At 39.4% G+C, this 27,708-nt stretch overlaps 1 protein-coding gene across 4 annotated transcripts in view; it reads left to right on the forward strand.

The window, feature by feature from the left end:
- LOC105433982 (retinal homeobox protein Rx1) overlaps positions 1–26,408 on the forward strand; it is a 44,032-nt gene extending 17,624 nt beyond the window's left edge. For 2 of the 4 annotated variants that reach the window (XM_089079363.1, XM_089079364.1), the window contains 4 exons: positions 1,087–1,319; positions 22,767–22,864; positions 22,943–23,142; positions 23,465–26,408. In XM_089079363.1, coding sequence (XP_088935489.1) covers positions 1,087–1,319; positions 22,767–22,864; positions 22,943–23,142; positions 23,465–23,646 — 713 coding nt within the window. In that variant the 3' untranslated portion in view covers positions 23,647–26,408. The remainder of the gene's footprint in view (positions 1–1,086; positions 1,320–22,766; positions 22,865–22,942; positions 23,143–23,464) is intronic. The other 2 variants (XM_089079365.1, XM_089079366.1) reach the window with 2 other exon arrangements.
- Positions 26,409–27,708: the final 1,300 nt, after the last annotated feature.

Genomic DNA, 27,708 nt, shown 5'->3' on the forward strand with positions numbered 1-27,708 from the left:
TTATGTTATAGTAAGTTATTATATATTAATTACGTGAGATGTGTAATTATATGATATAATTACAATTCTACAACCATATTACCTATTTTCTCTATCATTATTTTATACACATTACATACTCTTTCTCATTAGAGACAGGAATTTACATTTTGCAATCTACTTCTTTCGGAAAATATTTGAAGAGATTGATTTAAAAAAAGATTTAATATCGAAACGATCATTAGAGGAAAAAGATATTTCCGCTATCGGATTATAAGAGATTATATCTTATTTCACAAATACATTCTTCGAAAATTCTTTGTAAATGATTACTTTCTGCCAGTTTTATTCTCAATAACCGATATCCAATCGTCCATTTTTGCATTAATATCATAAAGAAAGAAGTGTCTCTTATTTATTTCGAATTAATAACGAAAGAAAGAATAGCAATTTAGTTCATCCACTTCGTTGTTCGATGAAATCATATGGGAAGAACGTTCATTAACTTTCATAATGGCGCGTCATGCTGATTCATATTTTACTTCTGCAAGCTCACTGTGAAATTATACTTCTGTATCTTCATGTATAAAGGGAATATGACAACCGATATACTTTACGCATTTGCACTCGTACGCCAAGAAAAGTAACCCACCTATCGAACCATAACCAGCGATCCTTCCGTTCCTCTTAAGCATCGCATTAAACGTCAAACACTCTAATTAATCCTCGTTGTCTCTTTTGCATTCAGCGAAGCGTGGCGCGTCGTATTTCGCGCTTGCTCGGTCACGAAACGCCAAAAAAAAAAAGCGAGGGAAAGAGGAGAAATCCAGGCGCGAATGACGTTTTAAAGCGCGCGACCGGGTTTACCCATACGCGCGTAGCATGCGTTTCCGCACGCACGCACGCACGCACGCATGCACGCACGCACGCACACACACGGCCACGCAATTCCGCACCGGCCACGCGTTGCCAGCACTTCTAATAGCTACTATTATGCGCGTATAATGGGGGTAATAGCTGCGACTCCGGATAAATCGATCACCATTACCCGTTCCTATTACCCATAACGATCGTTTCCGAGGAGACCTGACCACTCTCTCTGTCCAGGTGAGAACAGCTGCAACTCCACCGGCGGCGGCAGCGACGAGGAGCTCGGCGCGGGCTGCGGGGAGGACATAAACGGCAACGGGGGCAAGAAGAAGCACCGTCGCAACCGGACAACCTTCACGACCTATCAGCTGCACGAGCTCGAAAGAGCGTTCGAGAAGTCCCACTACCCGGACGTCTACTCCAGGGAAGAGCTCGCCATGAAGGTCAACCTTCCGGAAGTTCGTGTTCAGGTGAGTCATTCGCCGAACGAATTCACAAATCAACAAGAGGGGAGGGGGAGGGAGGGGGGGTAACGTTTTCTCGGTATGACTTTTGGCGTATGTGTCCAAGAGCGAGGAGGACGTAGTTTCGAAGTCTCAAAGTCAGGTATACACAAGTGGTACAAAAATGTTTACATTTCAGAAAATAGAAAACAAAATGTTTTTATATCCCAGTGAAAATATTTAATAAATTTATAGATAGCTTTCACATACATATGTACCTTGTGCACAGATCTTTTAAGGTTTTAATATTAAAATGAATATCCGATATTTTTATCGTCCTTTTTTTATTTAATTAATACCGGTATTAATAATTCTGCAAAACAAAAAAAAGATTCAAAAACTCATTTGATAGTGTAATAAAATATATATTTTGATACAGAAATAAGGCAAAGGACTCAAGATCAAGATGTCGGGAAATTTATTAGAATTAAGAACGTAAATAATTTTATGTAAAGCACGTTGCTACCAGTGGAGGAAACATTTCCCTTATACTCAGGCGGTATAAATTCGCGCGTGCGACCTGCAGCACGAATAGCAGGATTTATTCTTCCTCAGCCGAAATTTGACGGATACGAATATCGTGTTCGGCGAGCCGGCCGGGGTTAACGCTGGCGTTTCCGTGCAAACAATCGGAACGACAATCGCTGCCTGGCGCGCTGGGCCGACGTATTAGACTAAATTAAATTAATTATGTGCGTGACAGCGATAAAAGCACGCAGTCGCGTGCGACGACGCATCGATTAGGCTCCCGGGGGCACGCTTGCCGAGCGAGCGGCATGTACAGGACGGGGCCAATGGCGCAGCTACTGTGGTTCCTATGGTTCAACAGGACTATCGTCTAAATTCTGAAACAGACTGTAAACTTTCAAACTTTTCGTTCATGTTATACCTATTTTTTTATACTAATTTCGCGAGAATTAAATGTCTGTTTTCTAATAAAAGTAGAGATTAAAAATTACGCGCGTGCGCATTGTGTACCGTAAAAATAATTAAATAATATAAAAGCGGCCAGGTATTAAGTATATACTTTAAAAGAATAAATTTATATCTTCGTATGTATACATTGTAGTAAAAAAAATATAATAATATTAATTTTATCCTTTGAAATAAATTATAATTCGTCCTTTTTCTTAAAGAGATAAAAGTCTAAAAAGGTAAAAAAAAAAAAAAAAGATCTGTAAGAGATCTCGGTACAGGCCTCGTCAGCATCGCCACTTTGTTACGCTATTGGGCGGGGCTCTCGGCAACATGGGATAATAACCCGGCCGGCAGCCTTACGAGCACCTGCTTTTTCTTTCTACCTTCTCGAACGTGGAATTGATTTTTACTGAGCGCCCGCCTTAAGTTTCCATTGCCGCGAAGGGCTCTCGCCTGCCGGCGATGGTCAAGATTACGCGTCGATTGCAATTAGAGCTTTATCGAGGCGATCACACTAATTCGTAGTGTCGCGGGTATTCGGCTCGTTAGAGTTACCATTAAACACGCAATGCGAGAAATGTAGGCATTACCTTCGCGCCTTAAGTGGATTATGAGATGAAAAAGAGCAAACAGTGGCTTGAAAGTAGATGAAGTATGAATCGTCTGTCAGTTAAAAAGCTCGAGCTTTCATTGTCTCAGTTAACAAGCAGTTTATATTGTACGATAAGTACGGCGTTCCAGTAAAATTACTTTATAATTTATTTTTCTCATGCTTTTCTACATCACAAATAGATGATAGATAGATAATTAGCTATAAAAACTAATTTTAGATAAATTACAAATTATTAACTTTGCTGTAAAGATTTATTATAGATAGGATAAAACTTTTCTTTTAAATTGCTTTTTAGCACTAATGATATAATATAGAAGTTGTTGCATAAGACACTAAAGGGAAGAAGCTAATGGAGGAAGTTTTTTATATTTGAACAATATTGAATCATTATTCAATAATTAGATATATTTTAAAAAATAATAAAATATATAATCGACAATAAATAACTTTCCAGAATGTGACGTAATAATTGTGTCAAAATATGTACACAACTTAAATGTGATGTGTCTAAGCGAAACTTTAAAAGACTTTCGGAATTTCTTACGTTGTATGAGAAATAACATATCGCGAGGATGCGTTTATCCAATCAGTGTCAAGAAAATTCGGGAAAAGGAATTTTTGGCAAGCCCGCGGGTCCACGCTTCTCTTTGGAAACGTCAGCCGCGTTAAGAAGGAGGACGGGGACTTCGTTCTTCATGGTCGGCGGACTCGCAATTAAAAATTTAAATTGCGTTTAAAACCCACCGAGAGAGAGAGCTGTCGTCGCGCTTGCTCCGTCTTGCTGTTCCCGTTGTCGCTTCTCCTTTTGCGCGTGGCGCTTTTTCCCAGTTTTTCGAACGGGTCCGCGCAGTCCGCGCACGTCTTGTTCTCTCGTTTATTTTTACCCCCGTCTCTCGCTAACCGTGGCACCGCATCGTCTCGGGCCGCCCCCGAGGTATACCTAATCGCATAAGCTTATTACGCTAGAACGGACGAGGCGGTTGTGGAATCAGCTTGGCTCGCGGTGCAGCGGGTTCCTCTATCCGCTCGCTCGCGTCGCGCCGCGCCGCACCACGCCGCACCGCGCCGCGCCGCACCACGCCGTTCGGTTTCATCATTTTTAATTGATAGCGCACGCCAATCCCGTCTGTCGGATTTATTAGGCCGCTCGACGAGATGGTTTCGAAGGGACGGGATGAGCAGGGGTAGAAAACGGGATAGGAGGGGGGGTTTTTATTGGGCGTGGCGGAACGCGGACGGGATTCCGTCGGCGGTCGCTGCGGTCTGATTGTCATCGGAAAAGCACCGCGCGTTTTCCAGCTTTTCCGATCCGGTGCACACGTGTGCGCGAGTCGCTCTCATTGCCGAGACGATCATCATCGCTTTTTGGGATACGCAAAATCGTTATTACGAGGTACGCGCGTTCTATAAATAAACAATCACACGCTAACAATTTAGGTTAAATAATCTTAGATCAACGATTCGATTTCTCTCCCTAAATTATCCGCTGATTAAAACAGAAAAAAAATTTATTTATTTACGCCACCCACCCACTCGTAGAATCAATTTTAAATTATTTACTGGTTTGTAATGTCATACGCGCATAATGAAACTTTAATAACAATTAAATGTTATGTTTGTTGCACGACTGTTAGCCAGTGTATTTTTGTAGAATTTGAAATAGGATCTGTTTTTATTTTAATTTTGCCTGGATGGAACGGGGATGGTGATTTTAAAAGAATGTAACACGCACGGCTTTAAACACCTGCTGTATTTGTTATTCGTTAAAAGTACATTATTTTATACGCTGCGACAAAAATATTTCGCCCGAATCAATTAATGGGCAAATGGTTTAGCTTTAAATCGCGCGTAATGTTTGTTTGCGTACTAAATCGAAAAATAGATTGCAGAAAATGTAAAAGGGAATAAAAGCTCGGGAATCATACGGAAAGCCGCATCTTTTCAAAGAGATAAATGGAATTGGGTAATGCAACTTCACTCGGTTAGATTTACGAGCGGGCTCGCTCGTAAATTACTAACCGTTTTGTAGCTTCGATTCTTTGGCTCTGCCGATGTTCGGCCTCGTCGAGTCCCCGCGTTTACGTGGCTTCGCGGGCCTCTCCATTTCTTTCCCACTTTTATCACGACGATAAAAATTTTATTCCGGTATCCTGCGTCTCCCTTTGCACGATCGTTTGCATCTCGGCCGTTTATCAGAGAGCATCTCTCGCAAGATAACTGTGTAGATTCTGTAGAACAAAATCTGTAGATTTGTTCCACGACGAACAAAACACATTGGTCGATATTCTCGATAATCGTTCGTTCCATAACAATGACACGTATCAAAAATTTGAAAGGGAACAGTTAAGGTAATAATAATACGACTAACAGATTCTCGTGTAAATTGAGCACCGACCTTTTGACTTATTGATCTAGACATGATATCATTCTTTTTGAAACTATGTTATCACGCGGTGTTATTAACATTAAAGAGACTTAAATTAATATTCAATATTCCACGATATTTTCTTTCTCGTGATACATTAGCGTCTACACATTGAAAACTGACATTCGTATTCCCTTAGCCACATAATGTCTCCTCGTTCGATGATAATCTAATTTCAGCGTAGCACTAAAAGTCATTTCCGTTTCGAGTCTCGCTTTTTATCGGTTTTCGTGTGCCAAAACGCCGGCGAAACTACACGGCGATCTATTATATTATTATGGACCTATTGTCGGGGCAAGCCCGCGCGCATTACTCGCCTGTCACGCGATCGCGAGAGAGAGCCACGTCGAAAAAATAAACGATAGCCAACTAATTCGGCGATTTGCCGGGCGACTTGCCCGAAATCGATACCGAGCCCGAGCGTTTCGGTGGAAACACTTACCGGAATTAACCCCGGCAGGAAGCACACCTGCAGACCTTTTAAAAGTTTGTCACGTAACGTGGCGGAGGCGCAATGTCGATGGAACAGCGAGGGATATCTACCGATAAGCAATTCAAACGAAATCGTTCAAAATCCTCATAATTGTGGAACTTTTCCACCGAGGGAATGTATAATTATTTATTGTTTGGAAAGTTACAAAAAAAAAATGTATATCAAATAAATTAAAATATAGTTGTAAATAGGAAAAATCTGTCTAAATGAAATTTTCTTCATTTAGAGACTATTTTATCTCATCTGGAAAATTTTAATGATTTTGATTAGAAAGAAAAAGAGGAATATGAGTTGCGCGATAGCATAATAATTCGCCGTCGTATCCGGCATTTCTAACGAAAACAGAATTTTGTCCCCTTGCATGGAGTCGATTGCACTTTAGTGGCTCTCACTGGGGAATTATTACCTCGCGTGCCGGTGTCGACTTTATTTCGGCGGGTAATTCGTGTTCCGCATGCGTTTTGATAAATACGACATCCGCTTTATCGTCTTGCAGCCGCAACATAGAAATTTAAAAGAGCAATCCTGCGGCTTGATATTGGTATAACAAGTTTCTTCAACGGAGAACGTTACTCGTATCTTTTGATTATCGATTTTTTTTTATCTTCTTGCGCATCATAAGGTAAAAAGGACAAATGTACGGTTATACTATTTAAAAAAATCAATTAATGCCAAAGATTTGAGAATCGAGATGAGAAAAGATGAATGACAATACGAATGAAAAAAAGATACATATACGATGAAATAAATCGTATATACTTACAATTCTTGTTTATCGTTTTTTTTTTCGATTGTCAAATATAAAAAAAAATATTGTTTTACACACCAAACAATGGCCATATATGTATATTAATTTTATATATATATATACACACACACACACACACACACACACACACACACACACACACACACACACACACACACACACACACACACACACATACAATCTTCTTTTTATATAAACAATACTATTCTAAAAGTTTATGTGTAAAATTTACGAAGCACTTTGCGGGAATAAAACGCGACGATATGTCCGTACGGATGGGGAGTCGATGGTATCTGTAAATTTTCGCTTTGACTGCGGACAGTGGAATCGACGGTGGTGTTGTCGGCGAATCTACCAGGCAGGCGGAAAAAACGGAGAGATTGATTTTTCGCGGTAGGCCAACTAATTCGGTACTCGGGGGATGGAGGAGCGAGAGAGGTCGGGGGGAAGGGGGGGAGGGGAGGATGAATAAAGCGAGTGGCTGAGCGAGAGAGGACGCGGTTGGATGCTCATCGTTCCATGTCCGGCCGCTCGACGATTGCCAATTGGAAAAATACTCCAATTCGATTACAATTTTTTTCGATGGCCCCACACAACGGCGCGGAAAAATTTAAAACGATTCGACGGGACGGCGAAACTATGGCGGTCCCGGCCTCGAAGAGAGATCGAATCGAGATTGCCGATGGCCTTCTAACAGCTTTCAAAAGTGCAATTAAAAAAAACGATCTTTCGCATCTTCCTGCGTTATCCGAAAGGAAATTTGAGCCGTGTCCTAACCGTCGTTTGCGCGCTACTTTTTTTCTCAATGAACGTTGCGCAAATATTACTAATAATAATCTTACCTTGACATTTAAGCGATTAAATATCACATATAATTTTTATGCGATGTCTATAGGAATAGGAAAACTCCCTCGGTCAAAGGATTAATATGTAAAATTTTAACTGTACTGAGATTTTATTTGAATTATGAGAAGAGAATTTATAGAAAATGAGTTAAAATGGCAAAGCTATTAAAAAAAGTTACATAATACAATATTTTAAATTAGTTGAGTTATCAACCATTCACGTTATAAAATCTTGCATAACTTTTTTGCTCTTTTCTTTGATGTTCTCTTATGGCTTGAGTCTGCATCATTTTTAGCACTGTTCATATCTCAAAGGCGGTGACCAACTCCTCGTACGAGTTACAACACGCCAGAGTTTCTCGCGACAGAAAAATGATACCATGGCCGCGGCGGAGCAATGCCGACGTAATAAAGGGGTGCAGATGGAATATACCCTTCACGCGTCGCTGTTTAACATTATTTACCGGCATGTCGGCATGGAAACCTCGCTTGAAGACGCATGCATTCGCACACATCTGCGTTCAACATTTGACAAATAAATTATTTAATCTTGTAATATTTAGTAGCATTTGTGATGCTAACATCTATTTCAAAATTTTCACTATATTTACACGGATTAACGATATAATTACTATTTACAAAATTTAACTGCCTATTATCATCCTTATTCAAATATAATATATTACATTTATCAAAATTAATTTATCATCTCATAACGAAACATAACGATTTATTAATTATTAATTAACTCAGCCTGAGCAGTGTCTTAAATGTAATGAAAGATGTACGATATGCAAAATATTATGTTATCTTTTGTGTGTGGTATTTCAAGCTTGCGGCTCGATTTTTACGATATTTTGCACAAGGCTACTTAATTAATTGGTATCTGGCCTGTAACAGTATCTGAAAGATAACCGGCGCAACTGATTGTTCGCATGGCTACCGGGATCTTGTGGCGGATTCGGCGGCATCCTTTTCCTGACGGTCGATAGCGAAAACGCTTATCGGAGCGTTTAATTCGGGATTATTAGGGGCCGAATCGTGATCGTTAGCGCTGACACGAGCCCGGCACGAATCGCAGGTGACTGTCTGGGGCGCACCTATATCTACGGGGTGTCAAATTAGTCACGCACGCCGCCTCCGCCCAACCCGTCGGCGAACGGGCGTAACCATGGCTACTGCCGCGAATTTCTCTGCGCGACGCGACGCGACGCGACGCAACGCAGCGAGCGCAATTGCGCATGCAACATGCCGCGAACGAGGGAGTGGAAGAGAATTAAAAAATTGACGGGCGGATCGCTCATTTATTTAGTTTTTTTTTTCCACGTTAAATGTCACCTCATGAAAATTAAAACTTTTTGTCGCTCCGCGCTCGCAAAATCGAGTAATAATTTGCGTTTGCTCGCGTTCTTTACGCATGGCGAATTTATCGGTGCCGATGACGTTAACAACGCACACACATACACACACGCCAACGCGAAAAAAAAAAGTTCGTGCTGTCCGACAAATCAAATGCGGCAATTATCCATCTCCAATGTTTGTTCAAATATTAAGTTCCGCGCAGAAATATTCCTCCTTATTTATGCAATCTGAATTTTTTTCATATACAAGTGAACGAAAGCGAGGGAAGAGCAGCAACGTTTTCACTCGTACATATGCGTATAATTCTACTTTATTTTATTTTATCTGTTCACCGACTTTTATTCACAGACTTTAGCGCGTCAAATTTCATAATATTTCACAATTGATCGAATAGCGTTTACTTACATTACATTCAAAATGCGCGTTGTCATACGTCGTTTATTTCCTTCGGACAAATCGCCGCAATTTTCGCGAGGACCTCGTGAATCCTCGCAAGCGGATTAAGTAATCCCCCATGGTTTACATGGGGGGTGCGATTCTCACGTATCCCCAGTCAACCAACCGAGACTCGTGAGCTTTCGCCGCGCGATATTAATACCCATATGTGAGCACCATAAACCAGTTTACCACGCACCACGCGGTGAGAATTCTCGCACGAGGTCACGGTCGACTAATGGCACCTGAATCTGTTGCCGACCTAATACATAAATCAAACTAATGTTCGCGTAAACTCGGCCGAACAGCGGTCAATAATCTCCAAAAATGTCACATAAAATAGAGGAACATTATTTTTTTCTCATATTGCACGTTTATAATGCAAGAAAATAACTCGATACATGAAAGGATTAATAAACTGTTCGGTAAATTATTATTTACAAAAGATTACAGAAAGTAGCAACTGTACAGAAATCTCTTATCACACATATACTGAAATTAAAATGTAATATAAAATTTAATTGTGCGAGCTAATGTATGAATAAAGAAGTAAAAGAATCGTCGACGAAGCGTGAAGAGTGAAATCGTAAAGTTTATGTTCATCGTTAATTATATGAACGAAAGTTACATCTCTCGCTTCATTATTGCCTTATCGCGCTTATCGACGAGTAGTTCTTACCTCGACGATAATGGCTCCAATAACGCGCCTTTTAATTCCAACACGGAGAAATTCCGAGACGACGGGTCAGGTGATTCTCGCGTTAGCCGGGATAAAACTCCCGGCTCGATATCAGAGAGAGGAAAGGCGCTCGCGGATACAAATGTTATTACGCGAAAGCACTTCCCCGATCTCCCCGGGGTCCGATGGCCGCCCTTCCGCCCGCCCGTTCCCCTCGGCCTCCTCCTACTTGGGATCGTTTTTCTTGTGGGTGCGATGTTTCCAGGCGGAAAATAAGATAATGGCCTGGCGCTAGGCGCGAAAAGCCCGCGAGCGGGGAAAATGGCCCGGCGGGAAATAGCGAAGATCGTGGGAGCGACGACACCTGCCCCGCGCGCGACGGAGGGCGCCCGCAGAAGAAAAAAAAAAAAAATAAAGGGACGAACACGTTCCTTCGGGCGGGACCCCGAAGGCGGAAGGGGAGGGATGTAGAAATGTTGCGCGATCGTGTAATCGAGTCACCGTGACAAACGCGTGAGAATAAATCAGACGGCGCGATGCGATTGGCTTCTGAGGCGTACCGGGGCGAAATTGCGCGGATCCAGAAATTGTGCAGATCCGTAGGGCGAATTAATCGCCTCTCGATTGCCATAACATTGCCACGCTGATCCATCGCAATTAGCAGAGTATTGTAACAATGAGTGCTACTTCTACATTGAAGTGCAGAATAAAATTTTATTATCTTTATTGGGGATTTTTGTGAAGAATAAAATAAAAAAAAATTATTCAATAATGCAATAGAATAAATGTGATAAATGTACATAGATTGTTGCTAGACATAAATCTTCCTCTTTTAATAATAATCGCAAAACAGCAGAGATCCTGACTGTAATTAAACGAAAATTGTTGGTATACAGCCGACAAAATATAACGTGTCGTTTGAGATTTTCGTTATGTTCCTTCGCAGCAGACTGTCAGAAGCCTAAAGTCGAGGAGGAAACACGTTCTTCGATCCTCGTAGACCGCGGGGAGAACGAACTCCGTCGCAGCGCCGTCTAACGAGTATTATAATTACTGTCGCGTAACTCAATATTGCACCCTCGATATGCTAAACTCCCGCGGAATATAGTGTTAATAGGCGTGGAATGGCGCGGGACAACACCCCGCTTCTATTAATTGCACTTCACCCTAAATGCAAATTGTTCGAAATTGAGCGAGGGCTCCCCGAATATTTGGAAACTCCATTACGGGCCAGTGTTCGTCCTTTCGTTCCTCGCACACGCACGCGAGCACACACTATCTCGTTGCGGCCTAACGCGAAGGGCGGTTTCAATCCGGGAATGAACTTGCGATGAAAAATCTATCTGGGAACACAGATGAAAATTATAGATAGCGAATAATATGGAATCTGTGATTGAAAATCTTTGTGAATCCTTCTAATCATAGTTTGCATGCATTTTTCTTAATAAATAAAAATCTGCATCTTTCGTTGTAAAATAAATGAAATAACGTAGTGTGATCAAAACATATATGAGGCTATTATGTGTGTGAAATATAGAAGACGCGAGACTTACGCGAGATAAATAAAATAAATATAGAGTAGGAGAGAATGCAAAAGATATATAAAAAGGGATAAAAACGCTTCATTTATTTTTTACGAAGCTGAATTTATGGGAAGAAATGATGATTAGATCAACCTTGTGAATACAAAACAAGTATCTGTTAGTAGCAAAATCAATTAGAGCTCAATGTTTCGACTCTCGAACATTTGACAAAAAGCTTAAAACGTTCGGAGCAAATAAAGTCGAACGTTGGTCGACGACAGAGAAGACGAAGTCCACCGTGCCCGTAGATATCTTCGGGAGATTAGCTGTCCAAGGTTCTGAGGTCTGTGGCTCAATTAAGCACTCCGTTTAGCGCTTGACTAAAAAGGGTTGGGAGACCCTCGCCCTGCCCCCTCGAGCATCAATCATGTCGGAGCAACCCTTTTCCCGAGGGCGGTTTTGCTCCTCTATTGAGACGAAGTGTTGTGCTCAAACACAAAAACACTTCATTTGGCAGATTAGCTGTTAAACACTAAGGGTGCACGCGTCGTAGCTATCGCCGATAAGGACGAAAAGTATCTGAAGAGAAAAGCACATTGCCTGTACCATTTGTCCGCGCAAATTACTAAAACGATTAGACTAAGAATTTATTTGAGAACATTTGTCGAGAAGATTTATTATTTGTTAATTTGTTCATCTTGTACTGTTCTTAAATGATAGTATCATGTTGATAAGATAACATTTCTTGTATAATAAGATAAATTTATGCTTGGCTCTGTAAGTTAAACACGACATAATCTTCTTATTATTTTCCCTAACTATGTTCATATTTTATATTAAAATTCAATTTAATATTTTTAAACATATCTGAGAAGGAAAATATTGTAGTTTGAGAAAATGAAAGATTTTGCTTTCACAAATTACAAATAAGTAGGAAATTTACTTAAAAATATACTTAATTAAATCTGACATATATTGCTATAAAATTAACGTGAGAAAATCTGCGATATTGTTTATGTAATTAATGATAGATAAACATTTCCGATGGGAAAAACAGATTAGATTTTACAGATTTAAAACTGCCGTAGTAAAGGTAGTAAAAGACGCATATCTCTAATTGAGAATTAATAGACGGGAAAATAGCAAAGGATTTCCCACGGAGGATCTTTCTTGATTACTCGCCGCTTTTTTCTATGCCACGAGTAGGCGGAGAAGCTTCCATCTAGGATACACGGGGTACATTCGGGGTACGTGCCTGCTCGTTTTAATATCGCGTATAACATTATGAAGCCGTTGTCGGCGTTCTCTCGATTCTGAGGCCGGCAATTAACAATTAGCTGGCGGTCCTTGTAATCGAATTACGGCGGCCATTGTCGCGGGCCCAGGTACAAACGTATTCAGTTCCACCGGGTACCTTCAGAGCCGGCGGCGCTCTCCTCCCCTCTGGTCCCCTCCGGCCCCTAACCTACCTACGGGGACCTTATTGGCTCGTCTCCTCTTTTTTTCCACGGTGCTCTAAGATCGGATTTCTCGCCGCTGCATACGCATAGATGCAGAATGCAGCCGTGATGGGATCCCTTACAAAGGCAGCCCGGGCGAGCCTCTACAAGCGGGGATGAATGTCACCCCGTGAAAATATATCCGTTTCAACAGTTTGAGATTTCGAGTCGGTGGTGAATGACGCAGGTATCCCCCGCGCGAGATCTCGATACCACCACGCGTCGCAAGGCGCGGCAATAGCGACCGTAGGATTAGTAACGTTAAACTGCCATGCGAAGATAAAGACGAGACGAAACGTCTCGAAATGGATAAACATGTTGAATCGTTTCTCGACATCGTTTATCGTTGCTGCCAGCTTATTGTCGTCGTCCGACGTCGAAACGAAAATTTACGACATGATGCTCTCGCTATTAATCCAAAGTGAATGAACGGAAAATGGAAATTTATAAACGTAGAAATTATCAAGATGAAATCGCTCGGGACTGAAGACTGAAGAAATGAAAAATAACAGAAAGAAGGATTTTTTTGAAGATTATACTTTTCATTTGGACAGATATCGCTTAATATCGATATAATTTATCGCAGGCATTTTGATTGCGATTAATAAAAATTCGTGTGTATCGCGTGAATAATCTATGTCACGTTGTCATTGAAAAGCGACAAGATAAAAACCTAATCCGAATTGTACAACTATGGCATAGTTCCTCGAAGGATGTAAGGTTATATCTTGGGAAATGCCCAGCACCGGAGAACTCGATTCCGTTTAAAAGTTCTCTCTCAAACGACCCTGACGTAGAGAGATCGTGCCAATTATCAATTTCCAAATCCCGTTTGATTAAAGCCATTCGACTACGAAAGAGCCCCCGCTTTATCGAGGCATCTCGCGGCCCTTTAACGAGTAACCGATGTCAAACGCAGCCGGAGAAGAGACCGACAAACGCACACGTAAACACACACCGCATATACACGTACACGGTTATATACGTACGAGCTAAGCCCACGCGCGACATGTATTCACGTGGAGAGAAGGAAGGAAGGAAGGGAAGCTCGGGGTCACTCTCTCGCCGGGGAATACAACGAATTCGAGATATATCCAGGCAGAACCAACTATTAATTTGGTTCCCAGGCGTCGGGCAGGGGTAGGGGCAGAAGTACGAGCGAAGAGCCACGAAGGGCGGGCACGTGGAAGGTGGAAGGAAGAGCTGGAGAGAGAGAGAGAGAGAGAGAGAGAGAAAGGGGGGGAGGCTTCAACCAGGACCAGAAAGCCTCCGGGGCAACAGATTACTGTCTACAGCCTACAGCCTTCGCTTCCACCTCGTCCCTATCCTTTTCCACCACTCTGGTCCTTTCCTCCTCTGCATACCCATCTCCCGCTCGACCGTGGCTGGCCCATGAAGTTAATAATCATCAAAAGTCACAGTGTTTGTCGAGGGCGGCCGCCCTTTGTGCGCCCACGCGTGCTCCTGACGCTAATACGGCTCCACCCGGGCTTTATTACGAGTTATTAGAGTTATTACATCGGCGACGGATTTTCACATGTAGCGCACTTACGGTCTCGAGCGTGTTTCTTTTATATCCCGTTCGCTTTTTTTTTCCACCGCCAAGACTTTTTTCATTTCCCCGCGTTTCTGCGAGTTCGCTTTTTCCGCTGTTTCCCGTCGAAAGAAAATTACAGCCGTTTTGCCAAATGTCTTACGAACGTGTATGGTACTTTATAAAATAACATACGATTTTATATAACGTTTTAGCGCTAAATGCTAAACAAAAATACATTAATTACATTGGCAAGAAATTAGTGGAAATACAATACAATTTTAAGAGATAGATAATTAGAGTTATTAAAGTGAGATTTGTCTTTGCTGTTCTGTTGATTGGTACTATAATATTCGAGAAATTGGTGACAAGGAATTGTCATACAATTAGTGAGCACGTGATTTTCGTCTATTTAGTTGTTTGCAATTCAATATAAATAGTATTTTATGTTAATTTCATTTAACTGAAAGTGGTCCAGAAAAAAAGAAGGAAGAAGAGAAGGAGAGAGAGAGAGAGAGAGAGAGAGGAGGGGAAAGAGAGAGAGAGAGAGAGAGAGAGAGGTTCACTGAAAGTGGCGCATTGGCCAGACTCTGATGAGTGTCTCTATAAACGAGCAGTCTTAATTGCGGTGCAGTCACAGGATTGTATGCGGCAGAACACAGTCGAAACGCGAAACGATGGCGTTGCTACTGAATGCACGACGCAGCGTAATTTCGAGTGCACAGACGTGACTTAATGGTGTTAAATGCTCGCGCGCGCTGCGATCCAGTTCCCGGGTCTAATTCTCTCTCGAGTCCAATTCCTTCGACCTCCTAGTTAACGCTAACCAAAATTAACTAAATGTTTCTTTTCTTGCTATTGCTATCGCCCATGATGACGATCGTGTAATCCTGATGATGTAACGACATAAGTGACAAAAGTGATATAAATTTGGAAATATTCGTAGTGACGGATTTAGTGAATTTAAATAGATACTACTAGTGAAATTAAATTGATAAATTAATTTAAATAGATTACTACTATTTATGTTTTCGCGATATCCTGAGTAATGAAAAAAAAAAAAAAAAATCTGAAAAGTCAAAATCCAATTCGTTCCAATCGACGACTTTACAGAGCTTTTCTTCAAACTATGCACAAGTGACAAAAGCTCGTGCACGTACACAGAGAGATTCGTTTGAAAGCCTCGTTTTGGGCACAAACATATTGTCTGGTAAATAGCTTCCTGCACAAAGGATGCATTCATTCGGAGCCGATCTAGCCGCCGCAAGAGCGTATAGCGAGAAAATACAACGACCAGGCCAGACAATGTGGGTACGGTGTCAAAATACGCGGGCCATACGGCTAATTTGTCGAATTTCTGCACGGTCTCTCATTCACGCCACCCTCCTAATCATACGCGCTGCTCGAAAATGTTGTTTGCATATTGCGCATTGTAACTTGTTTTTTAAGAATTACAAGATGTGGGACGCATTGTGATTTGTGCGTTAGGACAAAACTCAGCCAAACAGAAAGAACAAATTGTCTAAAGCTCTCGTCAATGCTCATTAGGATGAAGTGATTTCTTAACTTATTGGTTAAAGATATGTATGTATGTAATATTAATTAGAGATTAGAATTAAAAAAATATTTAAAAAAGTCATATAATTATTAAAAAAATTTTATGTTTGAGTTTGATAATTATAATATATACAGTTTACGTGCCTAAATTATTATAAAATTTTTAAGATGTTTTAATGAATACATCTATTCGATATTTTTTTTATAATTATTATTTAATTCATTAACATTCATTTTTGTGTTTGACATATATAATAACTTGGCATTGGCTATTTCAAATATTTTTTAATATAGTTATTAAATATCGATGCGGAATAAGAGAATATTCACATCTCTCTATATTGAAATTTCTCTGACTTTATGACAAAAGCTCTCATGATCCTCGGATCATCCAACAAAATCATTGTACGATGCGAAGTTCCACTCGACAACAACAAACGGACGATCCGTGGTAGATCCGTGAAACGGCGTTACGAGGAGCCGTTTAGTCGTATTGTAAAAGTGAAATCGTCTCGTGTTTGGGATGTTATTTGTAACACATTAGTATTGTATCGCAGTACGACGGGGTTAGACCGGGGCGTTGGAGTGTTTAAGGGTGATTACACGCAACGACAGGGGTGGCTTTATTGGAGGATGCCGTCAGTGGTGCTCATCTATCGAATGTTTTCTATAAATTATAAGAATGAATATATTTTATCATAAAATTTTGATTACCCAAAAAGACAAATACGATTTATATGAATTATCGAATAAAATTTAACAATATATTTAGCTTACTTTTTAATTTTCACAAATATATAATGCTATTGCTAGATAACAAATAGAAAGAAATTGCCTCTTAAGAAATTTCTATTAATATTAAACGATAATCTAATTTTTTAATTACAATTGCTATTTCTTCTTTTTAAATAGATTTTTATTCTTTCTTATTCCTAAATGTATATTTTATTGTTTTTTAGAATTATTTTATTAAATATTTATTAAGTTTCTTCTTTATTTTATCTTAATTTGATAGTTTAAAATAGTAATTAATAGTCATTCTTAGATATGTCGTCACGTTATTGTTATAACACTTATAAGTTTGAAATAATAAGATAAGTGGCATACAAAAATAAACATCAAGCTTGATTTATTTCTCATATTTGTGTAAATCATAATTAATATCGGTATAAGATTAACTCGAATGACTCGCAAGTCCAGTGTGTTTCCTAATGTTTCGCCATAATTAACGACGATTCAACCATAATGCGAGCAAATTCGCGCGTATAAGGGCGAAGTAGAAACAAAATGAGAACGACTGCATAGGATTGAATTTGGCCGACAGTTTGACAGGGCGAAGCAGAGAAGGGGGAATAGCACGGTAAGCGAGAGGGGAAGGGAGAGGGGGTTGGGAGGTATAAAAAGCGTGGTGAATAATAGACTCCAACCCTCTCCAAACATCTCCCTTCTCTATGCATACCGCGGTACCCTGGACCGGAATCTAGGCTTATATTCGAAACGTGTTCCCTCTTCCTTCTCTCTCGCGCGCCTTTTTCACCCCTTACTCCACCCCCCCCTCTGTTTCTTCTATCCACGATTATCGTAGTGTACCCGACGATAGGGCTTTGATAGACTTGTAATACATCCGGAAGAAAAATAACCTCATCTGTCTTTTTTCTTGTCCACGGATTAGTGGACTAGCGTTTTGTTAGCTTCTTTCAGTCGGGCTATTAACATCGGCAATTACGGCTGTAAAACGCATGTATAACGAGTATAACATCAGCATGTTACTATTATGTTGTCCTTGAAGGATAAAGATAATATTTTGAACGAATAGAAATAAAAGATAAACGTAAGTGATCAGCTGTAAAACGACAATCAACTCCAATTTAATTAACACCTTGCTTCTTTCTATTAGAGGTGGAAAATAATGTATATGGAAAATATAACTAGATATTAAATAATTATGTAAATACAAATCGGGAAATGATAATAATTATTATAATAACTTGTTTTCATAAGAAACAAATTACTTAATAACATTTCTTTGCTTAGAAAAGAGAAAACTAAATTTCTTTGGAGTGAAACAACATTGAAAATGGATTTGAATCTGATCTAACTTAAAAAAGAAATTAACAGTTGCTCCTATATATAAAAGAAGTATTTCTTTGATACACTGACACATTGTCAATTAGATTTTTCGCGAGCTACGGTGCAAGAAAATAAATAATTCATGCATGTTTGGCACCGCTCCATATTACGCCTGTAAAGCGCTCATGGACTATCAACATGCTATAGAAAAGCCGTCGATATCAACGTCAATGTCATCCCGATTTTGCGCAGAACACTAGGAAGACATATTAATCTCCTCCATCATAAAGGCTTTAATATCTATCTTGCACGACTGGTTCACCTTCGACTTTCATTGAGCCACGACTATCTTGTTCGCGTAGGACGCAAAATATAAGATAGTTGAATAGAAAAGATGCATTTAAAAATCCTCTTAATATTTTATGGATACTGGATAAATAATAATTATAAGCTATATATTATTGCTGTTAATATTTATATTTATATAATTTATTAGTTTCGTCATCCTTTATCTAACAATAATAGCATTATAATTTTAAAATAATATGTGATTTATAAATATTCTTTGTAATCTTACTAATATATATATATATTGAGAAAAAAATTTTTAAAAGCCATGTCTTAAACTAAAATGCTCACATCGCTGAAAATTAGATGCCATTATGGCGCAATTATATCGCGTCGCGATGTCTTCACGCATCCGCGCGACTCTCTTTTGGAGGCCGCACAAGCCGCCACCACGAGGGAACAATGTCCGAAATCTGTTAATACTCCAGTCGGCAACAATGAACTCGACGTAGCGTGAACACCTCGAATACCTTTTTGCTGGCGCTAATCCGAATTCGACGAGAGCCGCTGTCGAGTATAAAGCGACCATCGGCCCGGAACGATGCGTTTCATTGGAGAGAGAGAGAGAGAGAGAGAGAGAATGAAAAAGAAAAATGAAAGAATGTATACGTGCAAATACGTGTATAGTGTAAGAGAAAAAAAATGTTCGTGTAATAGAGTTCGGAAATGATTTTTGGTGCGATATGCTTCTTGTTCATCGAACGCTCGTCACCGTATGTTACCAAAGAGAACGAAAGCTGTTGTTGCGTCCAATCACTGGAAATGTATCTATACATTCATCTTTAGCATATTAGTATGATGTTCAATATGCATCCACGTGAAAAAATGGCTATACATGTGGAAAAGTTGCAAAATTATTTATTAAATTAAAATTTGTCTTAAGCTAGTTAGAACACTTTGGTGGCCTTATTGCAAAATCTTATTTTTACTTCATCTCGTGGAAAAAATTTTTACATAGTGTTGCAATTATAATTTATAATAATATTGTCTACAATTTTTCTTTTGTAAATGTTTGTCAGCCACACTCTTCACCGATTATGTCGAGTTCAACGATTCCATGCGAAAGAGTTGGAATTGTTATTCCGTCATATTACTCGCGCATTAACGCGATAACGATAATTAGCCCTCTCATCCGCGCGTCAACCTTCCAGCGAAATCTTGCAAATTATACAACTCCGACATCACGAAGTTTCTCGGGCGAGAGTGTGTCACGTAAAATCTCACAAAGACTAACACGCTAAGGAGGAAGCGGAGCATGATGAGGGGGGAGGAGAGAGCACGAAAAAGTGTCGCCGCTTCTCAGCGACAACGGAACGACGTCCAATTTTAATCTCAGAATTACTTCCATTTTATTTCAATTTTCTTGCATTTAAACCGTCTAAGCGAGTTTACCTTCGCAATATCATTGCCGAGGATCGTCGCCGGCTGGTCGGGTCGGGTAGGAAGAGGACCGACAGAGGGAAGGGGGGGGGGAGGGAGTGAGAGAGAAATAAGAAGAAGGACGTCGGCGGAGACGGGCGGAAAAGGTGGAAGTACCTGCTCTAATAAATTTACGACCTAAAAAGATTAAGCCGTGTTAGCCCTGTTCTTTATATTTCCGCGAGAGGAGCGAGAACGAGAGAGCGCGTTCTCTCGCTGCTAAACATGAATCCTTAGAGAACGAGATGGAGAGACGAGCCGCTACAGTGAGACATAGGATGTAAAGGAGAGAGAAAGAGAGAAGGAAAAAGAGAAGGAGATTGCGGAAGGAGAAGGATAGGGAGGCAAGACGAAACGAGATGGAAAAGGATATATAAGAAATACGAAGGGAAATTCGCTTATTTTCCCATCATTTCGGCGTGGCATCTTGTCCGTAGCCTTTTCTCATCCACGGAGCCAGGAAAGAAAATTGCTTCTCGTTCTCGAGAGCGGAATATCGTCCTGATGAGCCCGGGAATGCTCCGATATCCACTCCTCCGCATCCCTCTTTCCCCTTTCTTCATCCCCTCTCCCTCCCTTCTTTACCATCGAGCCCGAAACCTTGGGTGATGCCTCCGACGTTTAACCTCGTCTTCGTTTCACTTCGTTTCCGTGTTTTCCTCTGTGTCTTTCCTACTCTTTCTCTCTTCCTCCCTTCTTCCCTCCTTTTTCTTCTCCTCGACGATTCACCACCGCTTATTTCCAACGATAATATTCAATTTGCTAGTCGCCTCGTTATTCGAATGCGACGCTTCACCTTGTCGCCGATTATTTCGGAGGCGCCGAAGGAATTTTTGTGCCGCTTATTAATAAACAAATTTGCGAAGAACCAAGCTTGACACAGCGATACGGAACATGACTTTATTAGCTTCATATTATTTCTACTGAAGGATAATATGCGCATTTCTTGTGTGCGTTAAGATCATAATTCTTGTTGATTAAACATCTTGCTTACTGATTGCTCTTGAAAATAAAAATTGTTTATTTCTGAATCCGTAACTTTGCTCATTGAAGTATTGATTGGCGAGTATGTGCATAAATTATTTACTACAGCTGGGAAGTCGAAGTCACGAGTAATTCGCATACGAATGATTATCTCGCTGTCAGCTACTGTAGAGAAGCCGGGATCGATTGCTCAGCATTATTTATCTGATTCTTAACTTAAGTATGTCGAAGCGAAAACCAAGATTCATCAATTGTCGATAGGCCGATCTGGATGGATGGTTCACAGTGTGTTCACACTCACCTTCGCCGCGCCGCGTGTGAATTCGTCACGAACAGGCACCCGGTGGACCTTATACTCGGGCACGTCTCGACCGGGACTGAATAATTCATAAGCCGAGACCCCGATAGCATCAGCTCTTAACGCAATAGACTTAAGCGAGCTGCCAACAGCAGCCATGTTACAATAAAGAAATCAACATGGCCGAGCCGTCACGACGAGCCGGGGTGCCCCCCCCTCTGGTATTTCCTTCCCTTCTTGGATCCACCTTGGAGGCACACCGTGTCGCGTCACGTCGCGTCGCTCGTTCACTTTCGATTTCACCCCACGGGCTCGTTACCCTCTTAATGCCGATGGAAGGGTGGACTCACACTCTCCGATCTTTCGCCGACCGACCCTCTTCTTGGCCCCTCTTTTCTTAGCCAACGCTGCTTTCAGGGTTGGACCTGGGAGATCCGCCCAAAAGAGACATTTCTGCAACCCTCCTTTTGGAGCAAAAGTCGAGTAACGTAGGAAGGAAAAGGGAGAGAATGTTGGACTAGCGGAAAGCGCAAGAAAGAGAGAAAGTTTTGGCAGCCACTTTTCTTGCCCTCCGCATGATCGCACCCCGCTAAAGGAACTCCATTTTCCATCGAACACTCCAAATCTCTTCTTTTCTCTCTAATCTTGCTGTTCCTTTTTTCACTTTTACTTTGACTTACTCTTGCTGTCTTACGCTTCTGCATTTTTGTGATTAGATTTTTGCAGACGATCTATCCCCTTCAGAAAAAAACAAGCGCGACCCTTCTTAAACCGAAATTCAGCAACAATAGAAGTGTCAACGTCAATCTTAAAAATGTGACAACGTGAATTTACTCGAAGAATTTTATCAGATCAATCAATTTTCGATTTTAAAACAATTAGAAAGCTTTAGTTATATGCAAGAAGTTAAAAATGTACACGTGCATAATAATCTAGGTTAACCAAATTCTTTTTAAATAAATATTTATTAATACAAATAAATGCAGCGCTATAGATATTTATTATAAAGCTAACGGCAATAATAATAATAAAAACGTAGAAAATCTCTCTTTCTCTGAATTTTTAAATAATTTCAACAGTTTAAATATTAAATATTTTGTTCTATTTTTTTTAATATTATCTTATTGTAAAATTAAATTAGATATTTAGATAACAACTACATAATTAAAATATAAATGCTTGTAAATTTAACAGAAATCAAACATTTTGCAAAGTCAAAAGCGATATCTCGAGTCTGTTGTTGAGATCGAGGCGGGAAGAATGAGAAGAAAGGAGGGTGCCCTTTTCCTCAAGTATACGGTAGTGACACGTTACCATTATCGCGTCTCAGCGGCTAATGAGAGTTTGTGCCGCCATTGTTCTCGATTTACGTCGAGCCAAACGCAGTAGCAAGCTTAATAAATTTGCGAAATTAAATTCACAAAATATTAAATACGGCTAATATTGTCACTTATCGGTTAAAGGCAGAAGTAAAATTTATTGTGCTGACAGACTATCTCATAAATTTCTATCGAATGTATGTTTGTTTTGTTATGTCTCTCTCTTTCTCTCTTTCTCTCTCTCTCTCTCTCTCTCTCTCTCTCTCTCTCTCTCTCTCTCCTTATGATCAAATAATGACAAATTGCCATTATGTATTGTTCCAGGTCTGGTTTCAAAACAGGCGAGCCAAGTGGCGTAGGCAGGAGAAAATGGAAGCCGCGAGACTAGGTTTAAGCGAGTATCATCACGCTGCTAATATGAGGTTTGTCTAAATATTTATATTAATACAAATATTAACGTAAATTTTCTTGTAATATAACAAATAATAAAATAGTTACAGTATGGAGATATCTCGTTTTAGGAACGTTGCCGGTCCAGCTCTAGGTTTGCCGGGAGATCCTTGGCTTGCGCCGCCAGGACTGCTGAGCGCGCTTCCTGGTTTCCTCGCTGCTCCTCACGCGGGATATCCTAGTTATTTGACGTCTCCTAGGCGATTACCATCACCGCCAAACGTCGGCGCCGTGGCCAATGCCGTTCCAGGTAATAATAATACAGTAATTGTACATTTAATATATCGCACTTTTTTGCCAAACACACGATTCATTTAAAGTATTTCTGAGATATTTAAAAAAATATACACAAATATATGCACATTTGAGAATACAAATTTAAAATACATTTATGGAAAAATTAAAGTTACAATGGTTAAGAAAATTAGACTCACTCGTAGGAATTATCTGATATCAAGATACATACACGAAAATTTTCGCAAAATGCAAAATATATAAAGAGTAAGGCATTAGCATCGACATTACCGCGTTCATCATGATCATTATCATTGGGCATACCCAACGAGACGTAGAAATTGCATTGTTCGCAGGATCGCTAGCCAGCAGTATGGCGAGCATAAGTGCCGGCGGTCACGTGCAACCACCGCCGCCGAGTCCGCCGGGACATGATCCTCGCACCTCGAGCATCCAAGCGCTCAGGATGCGGGCCAAGGAGCACGTCGAGAGTATCACCAAAGGCCTCCAGATGGTCTGAAGGTTAACTGAGGCTACGCCAAGGGCGCGCACCGCTGCCAATCGCACCGGCCTGACGCTTGTGACAGCGTGACGAGCGAGCGAGCGATCCTTCGCCCAAAGACATTTCAGATCACGAGGAACCGTCTGAGTAACGTGAGCGGTATATTGACCGACGAGAGCGAGAGCAAGAGAGAGAGAGAGAGAGAGAGAGAGAGAGAGAGAGAGAGAGAGTTCCGTGATCGAGGAAAATCAGCGACAGTGCTGGACGCAATGAAAGTACAAGAAGTTACATCGTCCGTGAAGAGTGAACTCGACTAAAAAGGATCTTGTTCGTGGTACTAATAAATACCAACGAGACAAAATAATGTATACTGACAACACGTTAAATCAAAAAGATTGTCGAATGTTGCAACAATCGACGATTGGTGGGTATATTTTCGGTGATCGTAGAGAGACTATCAATGTGATAATTGGCCGGTATCTATGAGCATGTGTTCATAATGGAAAATGAGCTATCCATCGCGGTTAATTCTGTGAAAATTCCAATCTGGGAAATTGCGTTTTTATCGGAAACAGCATGGAAAGCATAAAATATGCCTAGAAAATATGTCTATAACATTAAATGTTTTTTAGACGTTTACGTTATTTGTGATGCTTTTGATTGAACATTAACAACAGTAGTCACTAAATAATACCGACTAAAATATATAGATAAAAATTGTATTTGTTTTTAATATCTTGTTTTTAATCTGGTGAAAGATTTTCGAGCGGACTACGCTCGTATGAAAAATTTGCTCGGCGCTCGCTTCAAGTCGGCATTGTGCAATAGACAAAAAATAAAATTATTATGTTGCGCAAATTTGTTGCATAGCTGAAAATGCGACGATCAATTTTGATCAACTGCTATTCACGTTCTACATTTATTGCAAGTATTTGTGTTGAGTCTCGCGTCAAATTATTTTTCAAATCTTGGATATAGAAAATGTGACATATATACATATTGTCTAGAAATAGCATTTTTAAAAAATGCGAATAGTTTTTAAAAAAATATAAATATTTGGCACAGAGCTGGTGATTATGTATGGCTCTATCAAAAAATCGCGATGCATATTATTTAATTTTATAAAGCAATGTACTGATCACAACACAACAATGATACTGTCAATCGTCGTGAGAGTACTAGCTACAAAAAATTTTATTTCCCTGAATAGGTTATTAACTTTTCATTAATTCACTAATGTGAGTTTATAAAAATTGCAAGGCGTCGATTTCGAGGTGCAGTGCGCGGCATATAAATTATTCCATAACGTATAAACACCTTCCTCGATGCTGCGCGATGATTGTTTCATGGATAACTAGCCAACGATACCTTTCATAAAATAATTATATCATTTTACAACCATCGAATGTGTGAACAAACGTCAATGAACTAGTATTGATTTATGTATGGGATATTTAAATTATCACTTAGTACGTAGGCTATTTATAGAGAGATAATAAACAGCTATCACTTTTTATCAATTATCTAGTTACGTCGCGTACGTATAAAATGATAATTTAAGTATTCTGTACATAAATGTTCGAATTCATATTAAAATATACAACGGAATTTGGATTGAATTTTTTTGTTCTTTCGTTAAAATTACGCTTTGCGTCAGGTTGACTTTATGCCGCAATAAAAGAAGAAATAAAAAAAATTCAGTTTCTCGACAGTTGATTTACTCAGCAAATTATTTTTATCGAATATCCTACATATAATTATAAATGAAAATAGGTAGGATGTTTGATAATAGACAACAGGATTTTTGCTTTCTCTTGATATACGGATACCTTAAAAATATCAATAAATCCGGTCAAGTTGAGTAACGCCTCGCGAAGCACGTCTGATTCGCGCTCGTCGGCCGAATATTTCCTTGCGACTCGGGGTAAATTGCATTCAAACCTAAATAGCACAATACGCGCGACCGAAATATTTGGTTAAACGTAAATCGTTAAGACGTAAACCGAATGTCGGTCGGTCCCTTGGAAACCTCTTGGATCGGCAGCGACGCTCGCGAACCCGACGGCGGTCGTCAATCGTCGGTCGGCGAACTAGCGAAATATCTCTTGTAGAATATAGGATAAAAGCGCACGGAGATGAAAAAAGTGAATTTTGACATAAACAATATTCTGCAGTATTAATACGTTAAGGCAAAGAATTGTGCATATTATTTAGATGCCATCGTGGTATGTAAATTCCAAAAGAGCGCGGAGGAGGACTCGCCACGCCATTTTCGATCGATATATTGTTTAATAATTGATACGAAATTCGACTCGCGATGTGCAAAATCGTAAGAGTAAGATATTATTCTTTCTAATGCAAATATTTCACAATTTCTATGTTCTATGCACTAAATTACGCGATGTGGCATTCGCGTATTTTGTGAAATAAAAAAACCTCTCTTGTTATATATTAATTCTCAATTGATTCTGACGTATTACGTATTATTGTGTAGTTATTGGCAACTTCGACATATTCACTTACGATTTTGCGGACCATATCTTCCACTTAAATCATTCGCGAGTGGTGACGATCAGCCTTCACGGTCCGTAAACAAGAACTCGTAGAAAATGAAGAAACGTAGTTAGTTACTTCCCGGACGTCTATTTGTATATATATCCGCTCGTGACAAAATAAAATTCGATGTACATATTTAATCGTACCATATCGTTTGAAAACAGGGCCTCCTTTATTGAAATAAAAATACAAACGATGATAATATATTAAAAGGAAACGACAAATATTTTATTATCTTCTTCTATCTTTATGATTCCCTCTCCTTAAATCTGTGACATTCCTTTATCCAAAAAAAAATTTCCAAATGCATATAAAAATGAAAATTCCAAGTCTGCGAAAAATAAATTAATGCATAATAATTTTAAACATATACATAATCAAACATGAACATAAACATAAACATATTTTATAAATAGAGAAAAGTACTTAAAAGTACTTAATTTTATTTTTTAAATTTATGTATTTTATAAAATTAATTTTATAAAATTAAAAGGAGAAGTATTTCTTGGAATGTTAATTTTAACATGTATTGTTTGTTGAAATCTTCCAAAAATTATTATTTTTGATCTTAAAAAGTCATCGATTTAAAATTATCATGCCAAAAACCAAAAAATCATCATACTCTGCTTTCATTACACAGCTAATTTCTATTAGTAGATTGCATTTTTCGTGCAAATCGGTCTGAGATGTATACCATGAAAATTTTAATTCTTATGGAGAAGGTAATATATATTTGCAAAGGAATTAACATATCAAAGAATGACTTTAATTAAGTCTTAATCCATTTGCGAGAAGAGGAGAAAGGAGGGAGAGAGTTGCAACCGGTAGAAGACTATCATCGTCTTCCTTCGAGTTTAATTAAAACCGAAGATTTGTTAGAACACGAAGAATCCGTTAATGCTAGAACAGTCGAGAATTGTCATTGTTTAGAAGAATAATTTCTCTAGTTATCTATAATATAAAGTATAAATTCGACTTTTATTTGATGACGCAAAAAATTTGGCTGTTTCTTTCTCATTTCTTTAAACTAATATTAATTAAATATAACATATAAAAAAAACTAATTTTACAGCTAATAAAAAATAAAATAGAAATATATTCTTATTATATTTTTAATTCTAGTAAATCTTAAAATGTTTAAAATCTACTAGAATAAAATTGATCATTTACATACAAGAGATTCTAATGAAATAATATAAAATAAATTTTAAAATATTTTATGACATCAAATATTTTATGAAAAATGTTAATGATTACGCTTGATATTAAATATTAAATATTTATTTTACATTTTTCTATTCTCTCATCCGGATCAGGCCCATTGTACAAGCACAATAAATCAGATGGGCCTTTTATTTCGGTCTGTTCATACATTCCCTGCCTGGGAATTTAACGTAGCGGCCGCTGCGATTTGATGCAAATGCCGTTCGGAAATTCCGTTTGCGCGAGCAAACGTGACAGCGAACGTGTGCAAGCCGATCATCTTTTTCGAGGGTGGCGAAAAAGCAGCGGCGGGGTAGCGCC

This window comes from Pogonomyrmex barbatus, unplaced genomic scaffold, assembly GCF_055798465.1.
Source record: "Pogonomyrmex barbatus isolate J1 unplaced genomic scaffold, ASM5579846v1 scaffold3, whole genome shotgun sequence".
NCBI classification, from domain to species: domain Eukaryota; kingdom Metazoa; phylum Arthropoda; class Insecta; order Hymenoptera; family Formicidae; genus Pogonomyrmex; species Pogonomyrmex barbatus.